General features: G+C 26.7%; 1 protein-coding gene across 1 annotated transcript in view; it reads left to right on the top strand.

The window, feature by feature from the left end:
• LOC100213268 (Golgi-specific brefeldin A-resistance guanine nucleotide exchange factor 1) overlaps positions 1-14,097 on the top strand; it is a 76,710-nt gene that overhangs the window by 16,028 nt on the left and 46,585 nt on the right. The window contains exons 4-7 of the mRNA XM_065796411.1: positions 189-307; positions 1,204-1,312; positions 2,438-2,498; positions 10,301-10,358. Of these exons, the coding sequence (XP_065652483.1) occupies positions 189-307; positions 1,204-1,312; positions 2,438-2,498; positions 10,301-10,358 (347 nt within the window). The remainder of the gene's footprint in view (positions 1-188; positions 308-1,203; positions 1,313-2,437; positions 2,499-10,300; positions 10,359-14,097) is intronic.

Here is a 14,097-nt window from a genome sequence, read left to right as displayed (position 1 = left end):
AATAAACCAAGTGATCGATCATAATCAAAGTGGCTAGAATCATAATTCTTTATAGTATAATATATGATAATTTAAAGATAATAATCTCATTATTTTTTATTAAAACTATTTTTATTCTAGTAATTACTAAATTAATCTAAAAATTTTAGATTAATCTAAAAATTATTTTCTTGTTTAAATAATTTTAGATCCTTTATCAGAGAGTGCAAGTTCTGGAATAGATAATTTGGCAGATGCTGTTACTCATGCACGTTTTGTGGGAACAGATACCAGCAGTGATGAAGTTGTACTTATGAAAATTCTACAGGTGTTTTGCTGATATTGATTTATTTGAATTTATTTATTTACATCTTTAAAATTTTGTGAAGCACTTCTATAGTGGAGGTAACTTCTTTTCTCTCAAAATTTCAAAACTGGAATCTTAAATCTTAATTTTTATTTTTGCAATGTGAAGTCTTTAAAAATTTTTGGGGCTGTCATAATGCATTTAAGAGCTAAATTTAAGAGTAAATTTTTATATGCAAGTTTGGTAGCAAATTTGAATGTTATAAAAAGAGCTTAGTAAGTCTAAAATTCTTAATAATGTTCATATTAAATTTATTTTTGATCATATTAAATGTGAAGAACTATTACCATACTCCCATATCTCAGTAATTTTGAATCTCTTTTTCTTTACTTTGTCTTCTAATGTCATACTATATGTTGCATAATCATTATCTATATATTTATATTGCCCATACCTTAAATAATCAGTAGATGTGTGCCTTAAAACCTATTTCAGTTTGCCATATATTTTATTTCTCGCCTATCCCTATTTCAGTATAAAACCATAATTGTTGTTCCAAGTAGTTGATCAGCCGTGTAACTTTTAATCAATTACATGAAGTCATACTTCTTATAGTCAGATTTTCTTGATAAAAGTCAGATTTTCTTATTGTTGATAAATGTTTAGTTTTAAAATAAAGGTATATCATATGTTTTTATTGTTAGTTTATTTTTATAAACTATGTATATTTTTTTATATTTATTGGAATGCACTACACTTTTAAATTTTTACACTTTATTACTTCAGTATTTACTTTTATTACTTTCGAATTAAACTCCTTAAAAGCTTTTCTAATATAATAATAAGATGTTTAAGTTTTAAGAGCTTTTAAATTGAAAACAATAAAGTTTAATTAAATCAAATTACTCTTTTTCTAGGTACTTAGGTCTTTACTTCTAAGTCCTGTTGGTGTTCATATGACTAATGAATCTGTTTGCGAGATTATGCAGTCTTGCTTTAGAATCTGCTTTGAAATGAGACTTAGTGGTAAGTTAACAAAATATATATATATATATAATTTTTATGTAAAGGTCCTAAAGACCATTTAGTAGTTAGGTATCAATTATATAATAAGGCAATTTTAAGCTTTGTAATAGATTTTATTTGTATCATTTTTTTGTTATTAAATATTAAGCAGCTGTGAGATTATTAATCTTTACATGCTGATGCATATATATTTGGCTAAGAATTTCACTAAAGTTATGCTTGATACCATTTTAATTTTTAATGTTTATGATGTATCTATTGTATCTACCAAATGACTAATGGGAATTAAAATTGCCGTTTAGTAAAAATTAATAAGTCCTTGTATCCTTTTTAATCAGCATGTTTTGGGTTTTTTTGAAAACCAAAATAAAAATCATTCATGTACAACAAGTTCATTTAGTCTGTAGATACAACCAACCAAGTACTTGTCATTTTCAAAATAAAGTTGGTACACTCTAATGATTTAATAGTTTCATCAATATATAGACACACCTTTGATGATCATCATTTCTGTGTTTTCAGTATAGCCATCAAGAATCATCACAATGCTTTTGAATCTTGTTTCACTGTTATGAATTTTAGATCTTGCTTATGGTGGCTTATGGTGAACTTATGGTGGTAGTAGACACTACCACCATAAGTTCATCAAGTTTATTTTTTAAAGAGGCATACATACATTTTAAAGTCTCTTTGGAGGTGGTGGCTGAAATAATACTGTTGAGTTAGTACTGTTAAGTTTTAATTTTGGCTATCTGATTTCCACTGATACCATATCAAAAAGGGGAGTCTTTTGCAAGTGTATTACTTGATTAGTTTCTTTTCTTTCTTTAATTGTAATCAAAACTTCTTTCATTATATGCATATACGTTTTTTGTGAGTGTTTCTGTTGATTATCAGTTGATTAACAATTACTTTTTTGTTTAAAAATATTAATTATTCACCTTTAATAGACAATTTATTGCTTTGCGGATGATGAATTTACTGTTGGCGTGTTCCTATATTTTCTGCTTGTAAATTAACTTGCTTTATATAATTTGAGTTATCTATAGAGTTTAAAATGCTTTTTTATAACAAATTTATACTAATTTTGTAATAAATTTTGAAAATTTTATTTGTTCTCTTAAGAACTTCTACGTCGTAGTGCTGAACAAACTTTGACAGACATGGTTCAGTTACTCTTTTTACGGTATGTTTTTTTTGTGTATATTATTTTTGAAAATTAGGTTTGTTTATAAAATGTTCTATTTAGTAAGAATTTAATGGCAGATCAAAAGTAAGGATTTTGATTTTTTTAAATAGTACCATTTTGAAATACTTTTGTTGAATTCAGTTATGTGTGTTATTTTTTGCATATATTTACACTCGTTTGATTTTTCTTTGATGCAAAAACAAGTTTCTCTTTACTTGGAGCTTTTTTTTTGCGAAGATGTGGGGGGGGGGAGGGGGGATGTTTTTGGGGTAGCCTCTTATCCCCTTTCCTAATTAAAACGGGTGCTGCAACAATTATATTTAAATATCACTTTGTTTGTATTCACCTGGTTTAGTTTTATCTCAAGATAAGGATTTGAGATAAAATAGCATCTCATTGTCAAAGGCATTTCTTTGAAGATATTATTTAACAGTGGACATATTTTAGTTACCTTAAGAATTTAATATTTTGATAGTTGCAAATATTACCCTAATTGTGAATATTTATTGAAAATTGTGTAAAGTATTTTAAAGATTTAGCAACTTTATTTTTTTGATTTTAATCTTAGTAGTTATTAAATGTGTAAAACACTTTTTAAACAATTTTTAATCATTATTTACAAATAGCGTAAAAATGAAAATTAAAGTAGTTACGCTTATTAAACACTTAAATGCTTAGTCAAATTGTTGCGTTGGTTTGACAAGGTTCTAATTTTTATGCGAGTAGTTTTGAGTAATAATGTTAAAAATTGTTATGTTCTTACCATCAAAAATTATTAAAATCCAACGATAATATTTTGTAATCATGGTAACATAAGCATTTGCTATAAGTATTATTAAAAAATGTTTAACTCTTCATATAAAAATGAATAACCCCAAAATGCAATTAGAACCTTGTGATAATGAAATAATCATATTCTCAAATTATCATATTTTAATATAATAAAATGCTAATTTTCATAAATTAGATTATTGTTTCAGTCACAAAACAAGGTTACAACATTTTGTTTACTCAATTTTTTTTTTTTTTTTGTACTTCATTTTTTTGGTACATTTTAAAACCATTACATTAAGTACAACTCTTAGTTTTTCATGTTTATTTTATAGGTGAAGAACAACTTGATAGTAATCTCTGTCCTCGAGAGGCATAAACAGAAATGCAGCTTTAATATCTTTTTTTTTTAAGTCTGCAAGTTCCTTTGTACAATTTTAAATTTTCGGTTTTACATTCAAAACAGTGGAAGTTGATGGACTTGTTGCTGCATTCTTTCTTTCTTTGCTGCAGGTTTTTCATTGAACTTGACATTTGCACAGTTCATAGGTTCATTGCAATCATGGCTAGATTTAAAATGTATAATGTGAGATGTTTGAGTAAATTTTAGAACAGCAACATTAGAAAATGGAACTCACTTGTAATTAAACAGCTTCACTGTTACTGAATAATCCTTGAAGTCATATGGTTTCATTTGAATGATACGATAAGGATTTTTTCTGTTAACTTGTTTCAACATCCTTATCAATCCAATCGGACTATAAAAATCAGACTAAAAAAATTTTCCTCATGAGCTTTTTAATTTCGCTATGGGCATGATCCACCTCTTGGACGCATAAATAACCTGGAAGGAAATATTTTATAGTGATTGAATTGATGTTAGGATTGTCTCTTAAAAAATGTAACACAGCATTTGATAATATACTGTTCTGATTTTGAGGAAGGCAGGAGTCAGACCAAGTAATTAAGTTATCACTTACATCATTTTCCTCTGCCATATCACTCAAAATTTTGCAAAAGGCACTGGCAAGATCATTGCCGCTTCTTTCTGCGATTGATTCAGTCCATAATGCACAGTACACTTTTATGGTTGTTGAAAAATAAGCAAATTATACACGCTTAGCTTTGTCAGATAAAAAGAGAGCTAATTTCTGCATGCGGAGTCAAAATTTAAAAATTTCTGCATGCGGAGTCAAAATAACAGTTCGAAGGTCAAAAAGTAAAATCGGAACATTTTTATCTTTTTTCTCTTCAGAGTGTATATCTCATTTCTTTTTTAAAAACTTGATATCTTTCAAAGTCTTCTCTCAATTTTTCAGACATAGTATCAGTGTTTTCAGCAACTTTAAACTTCATAAAGAGGTCGCATCTATCCTTTTTGGGAATGTGAAAACCAAAATTGAATTCGGTGGAGAAAATATGGTAGTACATAGATTTTTTTACTGGCTTAATATTTTCGTTTATACATTTCTCTTTGTAAAATTATATATTTTTTAAACATTAAGGTGTGACTCCAAGGTATTCTCTATTGGTACTTACACTACAATGTGACTCAACTGTTAGAAAAGATTTTATGTGATCCCTAGCTGAGTTGACATCACTGTGCAGGGTATGTTTGCCTTTCATGATTTTACCTCATAGATCTTGGGCAGGAGTATTTGTTTTATCATCTTTGGTGTTGTGAGCTGTGTAAACTGGCTTTTGTGAAATTGACAGTGTAGTTAGGTAGAATGTTTTGTAAACACAGTCTTTTTCTACTTTTACATAAAGAAAATATCTTTAGGTGTACTTCTGTTTTGAAAAAATTTGTTTTTCAGCGTGGTCATCAGTTTCTTTATTTGCAGTATCACTATCATTGTTTTCCTCGTGGTTTCTTTTTGGTCTAGCAGTGGTTGTGCGATCAGTCAAATTAATAAAGAAATGTCACTTTTCAGTAGCTGAATTTAAGGCTAAAAATTTAAAAAAATATCATTTCGCTCATCTTCTGATATTTTCTTAGGACATTAGTGCTTACAGTTTGCCAGACAGTTTTTTTTTTGTTTGAATAATATTATTTGGTACTTTTTTTCCTCTTCAACTTGTATAATTTTTACCAGCTTGGTATGCCTTTTTTTATTACATCCCCAGGTTTAGATATTCGTTTTCGGAATTTTTTCTTGAATGTTTGTTGAACGTGATCCCTAGAAGAGTAATATTACTTAGTAGATAATATCTCTAATATATTATTATATACTAATTGAATCATTCTTAAATAGTTAAAAATGGTTTGTTTGTATATAATAGTAGATTTTAATGTCAAAATCACTTTTTCGATGAAATTTTCATGATAAAATCAAACTATAAATAAAATAAAAATATATTTAAGATTTAGAGGATGATCGAAGGGGAACACTACATATTTGGCTTCCTTGCTTATCACTAATTCAGCATCATTTGTAGGTTGTACGTTCATGTCTATCTCAGAATTTTTTTCATTCTGTGCTACATAAACATTATTGGCATTGTTTCCAGAAGCTTCTTCTTCAATATTTAGAATCTAGTGCAGTTCTGGTTAAATTAAAACGTCTCTTCTTTCTGTTTAAACATATTAAAAAGAAAAAATCTTTTTAAACAACTTTTCCAAAGCTTATAAATTTTGCTATTTTAATATGTAAATGCATGGCCAAAGTCACACAAAAAAGTTATATTAGGTTACTAACCGTGTACTTAAATCATAGCAGTCTTCGCCGTTTTTGGAGATTCGCGGTTGGAGATTCGTCACTACCATAACTGCTTTTGATATCAAAACTCTTTTCATTTTCTGTTGAAATTTTACTTAAGACAAAAATTAATACCTTTCAAATTATCTTTTTTTTACTTTCAAACTTTCAAAAAAAACTTTCAGAAAAATTCTTTTCAAATCATTTTTTAAATCTTTTTTTTCAACTACACTATTGCTACAAAAATGTTTTATTACAAATTGTTTAAATTTTAATATTACTGTTATATTTGATTTAATAAGTTAAAATAAGTTACTTTGTAACATCAAAGTTTCAAAGTGCACATATATCAACTAACTGTTGTAGATAAGTGAAGAAAAATGAACAAGTATTGACTTACTTTTTGGGGTAGCACTGCAAAATATAGTTAGATCAACTTACCGTAAGGGAATGGCGCGGCAAACTTTACTTACATTGACTGCGGTAAGTTTGTAAATTTATTAATACAAAAACATCATTATTTTAAAATTAAAAAATAATTTTAGCTCATAATTTTGAATTATAATAGTTATTTCTATGCTAATCGAAACCAGTATTTTGTTTTGCAATGTTACAGGTGTCAATTTGAGTAAAGCTTCAGAACGTTATAAAAAAGATTTTTTTTAATTGTCAAATAATAGCTTTAATAGTATTTTATTCTACATGGGTGGCAAATTAGAGCACTTAATGTTGATTTTCAGACCTATTTTTTATATGATTTTTGATGGGTATAAAATTCTTTATCATAATAACTAATTAATAAAAACCAGCAAGAGATTATGCAGTTATTGTTAGTTAGAACCTTGTCAAACTGAATATTAGTGAACTAAAGTTACAGATAGAGCTTTGGCACATTAGCAGTTGGTTTGCTTTATAATATATTGCTGTAAATTTCTGTTTCTTTTGTTCATCATGATTTAAAAAGTCTAATAAAATGATTAAGTCAATTTTGGCAAAAATTCAGTTAGAACCTTTTCAAACCAACATGACGAAATAGTAATTAGCTTATTAAACGCTTAGTCAAATAGTAATTGTCTAAATATAATATATTATATAATATATTATAAAGACAATATAATATACACAATTAATATAGACAATAGAAATATAATATATTATAAAGACAATTATTATTCGAATACAAAACTTAGATGTTTAATTATATTTACTATTATTTTAATTTTGATTTTGATTTAAATATTGGCAATTCTGTTCATTTAAATATTAGCAATTCTGTTCATTTAAATATTAGCAATTCTGTTCATTTAAATATTAGCAATTCTGTTCATTTAAATATTAGCAATTCTGTTCATTTAAATATTAGCAATTCTGTTCATTTAAATATTAGCAATTCTGTTCATTTAAATATTAGCAATTCTGTTCATTTAAATATTAGCAATTCTGTTCATTTAAATATTAGCAATTCTGTTCATTTAAATATTAGCAATTCTGTTCATTTAAATATTAGCAACTCTGTTCATTTAAATACTAGCAATTCTGTTCATTTAAATATTAGCAATTCTGTTCATTTAAATATTAGCAACTCTGTTCATTTAAATATTAGCAATTCTGTTCATTTAAATTTTACTGAAGATTAATGTTTTTCACAGTACTTTAAGGCATCTTTTAAATAAATGAGATAATTTACCGTAAACTTAATGATTAATGATAAAAAAAATATATGTTTAAAAAAGTTGCGTACTTTAAATATTTATTTAAAGCGTCTTTTTAATCTTCAAAAAAGTCACAGTAAATGTAACTTAAATAAGTTTCATTTACTGTAATAAGTTTCATTTACTAAGAGTTTAAAAAAAAAAAAATTAAAAACAAAGTTTGAAAATAACTAAAACTTGATAAAACTTTTATTAGGTTATTACAATCGTTATTTTTATTATTATTAAAGTGGAGGAAAAAAAGAGAAAACTTTCTGCAAATATTTTTTTTATTTTTTTTTATTTTCCTAATGTAAAATAAAATTGCAAACTAAAAATCAAAAGTTCATTCATTCAGCAATCAAGTTTGCGCAATTACTAAATTGTAATTAAGAGTGAAATTTTTCCTTTTGTTTGTTTATTGTTAAAAACAGTTTAGTCTTAATTGCCAACAAGCAAAAGTTAACTTTAGTCTGAATGAATATTTTAAAATCCTACTTTCAAAATCTAACTTTCAAAAAATTAGTTGTTTACTACTGTATTTGAAGCCAAAACTTTTTTTCCTGTTTTTAATAAAGAACAAAAAAAAAAAATTAAATTAAAAAAAAAATTTTTAGACGCTTTTATTTGGGTGCCCATACCGCTCCAGCAGTACCAAAGCACATCTGGTTTCATCCCTGAGTCCTTAAAATTTAGGTTAGCATTAAGCAATGTTGACCTAATTGCCGACTTAGAAGTGTTGGCAGAAACAAGGTTGGCAATTTTTTGCCAACCTTTTTTCAATGTTGTAATGGTGAAACCTTGAAAAATTTTGTGCCAATTATATCTAGCCCTCAGAAATAGTTTAAGGTCATCAATTTATTGTGGATATAAAATATATGCAGTCTTCTCTGTTTAAAATTAAATATATAATGTTATATAAAATATAAAAGATATAAAATGTCCATGATTTAATTTAACTATAACTTTCAGCTGGAATATAGACCGATAAGTATGCCATTACTAATGTTTTTATATAGATTTATTTATAAATAAAAATAACGTAACATAAGCATGATAAAAGTATAATAATAAAATGTATAAACAAGTATATAAAAATTTCGTACCTATTACAACAAAATGTTTTTTTGATGTCTTGGACCAATACTTTTTGGTTTTGTTTGTTATTTATACTTTGTTATTTATACTTTTTCAGCAATTAGACCACCAGACAAAGCTCCAAGTAAAGTGAAATGTGATTTTATATTAATAAAAAATCAAAATAAAATGGGTTATATTGTTTAAACCAAACATTTAATTAATGCATTTTTTTAGTTCAACAAACTTTTCAACATGTTTTAAAGTACCATTTTTAAATTTTGGGCATATCTCCTTGATTTTAGGGTCATATGCATTTATAATTATGTATTAATTAAAGCTTAATCAGTTATTTTGCAAATTTGTTTTTGCCATGAAGCTCTCTGAATGTTGACTATGTTTATGTTTTGAGTTGGATTCACATCTGATGAACTTTTAGGCCATAAAAGATTAGAAATTTTAATTAAGGAAATCATTGACCATATGACATATGTTCTGGATCAAAAATATAGCAATTAATTTGAATTAGTAACTCAATTTTTTGAAAGTCTAGGTTGCAGATGAAAAGCAAGGAGCAACAACATTGTGTGAAATAAAATAATGTGGTTCCACTGGATTTACTCCAAATAGGAGTTTGTGTTAAACCATTACAAATTTTGAAGGTCCTTTGCCTACTATATATATATATATATATATATATATATATATATATATATATATATATATATATATATATATATATATATTTGGCTTATATTGTATTTGGCTTTTGAATATTCAGCAGTGAGTATTTGTTTGGTCCCAAAAATGATTGAAAACCTGGTTGAATAAAACTTTTTCACAACAATGTTTTAAAGTTTTTTTTTATCTTTCTTGCACTAAATCAATTAAATTAGTATGGCTGGTGCTATTATAAGCATTTTCTCAACTGGAATCTGAGCATTTTAAGATCAATTACAGGTATATAAAGTTTTTTTGGAATGGTATAAACTGCTTACTAAATGTAACCTACTTTTTGACAATCTTTATCTGAGAAAATGCAAAGTTTTAATAGGCCTATGACTTGATCTCTCTAACTTTTGCTTTAACTAAGGCAGTTGCTCTTGTACTATCTTTCACAGACTATATAAGACTATATAAAGTGTCTTTATGCTTCTTGGTATGCACATACTTTCCCACAAACATAAAACTTTACTAATAAGGATTCAAACTTGTCTTAATATCTAAAAATAATAACTAGTTTTAATAAACTAGTTATCAAGTTTTTCAAGTTCACAACTAGTTGCATTCTCAAGTTTGTACTTTCCAAAAGAAAGAAATCAATAAAATTTTTAGAAGATTCATATATTTTTTACACCACTGTATAAATTGACATAAAAATCATTTTAAAGAAGTTTATTTAAAAGTTTGGTTTTTCTTCTTCAAAACAAATATTATCTTTGATTCATAAGCATTATTCATTGAGTTTCTAATTTATAAATAAAGTTATATTGTATCAAACTATGTAATAAATTAATACAGTGCTTTAATTGAGTGAATTGAAATTTTCTGGTGTTTTTAGGTTGCCTCAATTTAACGAGGATTCAAAAAGTATTTTATCTTCGCCACATATTCGTAAGGTACATTTTTATGTTGCTTAAAGCATAATAAATTTAAGCAGTTTTTTTGAATAGATTTTTAAATGCTTTTAAATATTTTAAAAACCTTATAAATAGACAAGATAAATAAATTTTTATTTGAATAAAAATAAATTCTTAAATAAAAAAATTTTGATACTAATATATATATATTTTTTGTTAATTCACCTCCTCAAGGCCGAGAAGGCCACCCTCTCTCAACTCTATAACTCCAAAACGAACCTTGACAAACAAAGCCGCTGCGCAGAGAAATGAGTTGTGCGCGGTGCTACTAAGGACGAGGTGGGAATCGAACTTGGAATCTCTTACTTATGAAGCGAGCGCTCTACCACTACACCACTACCACATTTTAAAATTTAATTTTTCTTTATTTTTGTTTCTAAACAAAAAAATAGGTTTTTAAGAAGTTTTTGTAAAAAATACTGATAAAAGTTTAACAAACTATGTACATAAATCCTGGTTAATTTCGTTTTGTTGTAACACAAGTTGTGTACACATGTCCTGGCTAAAATATTTGATTAGGAATATTATTTACTAGCAGAAAGCAACCCGTAATACGGGTTATGGTCGGTCTGTTACATAATTTATAGTGGCTGTTTTACCCAATAATACCCTTTTAGAAAAACGCCTTCAAATAGAAAAAATTAAACCATCTGCAAAATTAACATAAAAAGTATGAGGAGGTAAAATAATTTACCAATTATTTAACATTATTTGAGTAATTTACAACTGATATAAGTCATATCAGTGTAAGGCAGAACCATTTTCCTTGACAATTCTTAAGTTCAACACAATACGTTTTTTAGTTACTGACACAAAATAATAAAACTTCATCATGCTTTTAATTGACGAAAAACTAAAGCTATATTCTTGTTATATTTTTTATAACATGAACTTTAATTAATTATCAAGATTAATATGAAGTGAACTTATATTATACAGGAGTTATTAATTTTTTTCGTATCCCCTTGATTCATTTTTTTTTAAAAAGAAAATTGTCTTAAAAATGCTAAATGCACACAACTAAATAGATAAAAATAACTAAGTTTATTATAAATAACTAAGCAATTGGGTACAAATACGCTTCAAACAAAAAAAAATTTAATTTACAATCGAACATGTGTATAACAAATTTAAAAAAATATGTAAACTTTGATCTTTTATATTGCATTAATGCGTCATATGACAAACCTAAAATAAAAATTGTAACAGATAAGTAGACATAAAAAACAAACTAAAAAAAAGCAAACTGGAAAACACTTTACCTGCTTTTTGGTAACCTGTTGTCATACTTAAGTTGCTGTCATGATGCAGCTTGTCGATGTTGTTTTATGACGTTATTTTATGTTGGCTTTAAGTAAACTTTAGTTTAATTTAAAAGACATTACAATAGATTTAAAATATTTTAAAAGCATTGAGTTCAATAAATTAAACTGCCATTTATTATTTTTAACAACAGAATGTAGCGTCCTTATATTATGATAATTGGGTAATGAATCAATTTAACTATATTCAAGTTTAATTGATGAAAAACAAATAAAATTTTAATTAAAAAAAGACCAAAACAAATCAAATATACAACAAAATATATTATTAAAAAAAAAAATTAAAAATTAAAAAAAATAAATTACTAAATTAAAAAAGATAGAAATTAATCAATTGAAGGACCTCTCCGAGAGAGGCCCTAGGTGTTGGGAACAATAATTTCTGTACTGCTCAAATGTTAACGAATCTAAAATCACAAAAGTTCTCAAATGATTAAGACTCTAAAATTACAAATAGAAGGATATGATAAAAATTATAAATATTTGGAATTTTATTTAATCAAAATATAAAGCATAACCTCACCATTTTTACAGGATATATTAAAAAAAAAAAAGAGAGTAAATTGAAAAAGGTTAAACATGTGAAAAATTTTATTTAATAAAAATATGAATAAAATGCGAACAGTTTAAAAATGTCATATTTATCTTAAATAATTCTTTCACCTATTGCACATATTTCTCCATACAAAATATATAAAATTTAAAACACAGCCCTACCAGTTATGCTTCTTGCCTGCAAAAGTAACAGTCTTAGAAAAAATAATTCTCCAGTTGGATTAACTTTATACATTCTTACTATCACCTTATAACCACCCTTTTGTCTAACCTTCCATTTACAATGTTTATCATCAAATATAAAGTGATATGAAATGTCTACATACAAATAGCAATGTGCTCTTTCATTTTCAGTATTTAACTTAAACCATACCATTAGGTGCGAATCACGTTGAGCTGTACGATCTAAAGCCATTTGTTCTGTTCCTTCTCTAAAATACACTAATTAATTTTCAGGTAGATGAACTTTAAGGCGTAAAATAGTGTGTGACATATGACTTATTGGATATTCAAAAATTCGCCACAATGCTTCAAATGTACTAACATAACAACATTCTAAAAAAGTGTTTACTTCATCATGATTAATTTGTTAATTATTTAATTCATCATGATTGGCACAGTCATGACCCTTGTATATGTATTTGCACAAATACTTAACAGCCCTAACAGACATACAAGCTTCAGCATTAATGTGAGCTTGATATTTCTTTGATAACCATGAATTGAAAGGTACCACTCAGCGATAATCTACATCGTTACTTTTTATATTGATAACCAAACCATTATCACGACGCCTATAGCGTGGATAACCATTATGAACTGCTACTGTGTTAGCATTATATTCTTTAGGATAGTTTTTGCTGCACACTCTATCTTTCATGCAGGGAGAATTTGGATTCAGTATGCCACATGAACTGTGAATAAAAATGTCATTGAGATTATTTAATTTGAGTTTAAATACTCGAGTAACCAGGTTTATCAGTTGCTGTCTGACCTGGATATAAATTTTCAGTTATCTCGCACCATTTTGGGTTGCAAGTGAAAGTAATAAAAAGATCTGGTTTACCATACTTTTCAATTATAGCCATAGCATCTTCAAAGTTTTCTTTTAAAGCTCTAGGACTTCCTGCATAAATTGATGGCAAAACTACAACACGCCCTGGTCTAACATTATGATCATTTCCTAGAATGTTTACATGTTCGTGTAAGGCATCATCCTGCTCACTTCTCAGTTTGTTTTGGTTATTTCTGATGAAAGCAAGGTGCTGGCCTTCAATTTTAACATACGCATCAACAACATATTGCTGAAACAGTTTTTTATCATAAAAGAGTGAAGAAAAAAATTGTCTAACTGAAAGTTTATAATTATAATACTGAGATAATGTAACATGATTTCTAACCAATGTAGCATGTTTAGGGTTGTGAACAAAATTATTTTCAACTTGCCTAACCAAGCTCTCCTCATTTGGGTTTGAATTATTTGCTGCTTGTTGGGCAGCATTTCTAGCATTTTATCGATTATTAGTTACATCTCGCCTAAACCTATCTCTTTCATTTCTGCGAAGATTAATTTGCCTATTGACATTTCCATTTTCTAAACTAATATTTGCTTCTAGCCTAATATCATCCATTTAAGCTTCAGTTTTAATTGAAAGTAGTAACAAAAAATCTTAAACGAATCTTAAATAAATCAAAGATTGTGATCTTTCCTATATAATTTTTTTTCAACTCTAAATAGCACACACAAATAATTTTTATATATAAAAAACTGTCATTTAAAATTAATTATACAATAATCTTATGACTTTAAAAAAATATATATATATATAAAATCTGCAATT

This window comes from Hydra vulgaris, chromosome 04 (assembly GCF_038396675.1).
Source record: "Hydra vulgaris chromosome 04, alternate assembly HydraT2T_AEP".
In the NCBI taxonomy this organism is placed as follows: Eukaryota; Metazoa; Cnidaria; class Hydrozoa; order Anthoathecata; family Hydridae; genus Hydra; species Hydra vulgaris.
This window is presented reverse-complemented; position numbering and strand designations above follow the sequence as displayed.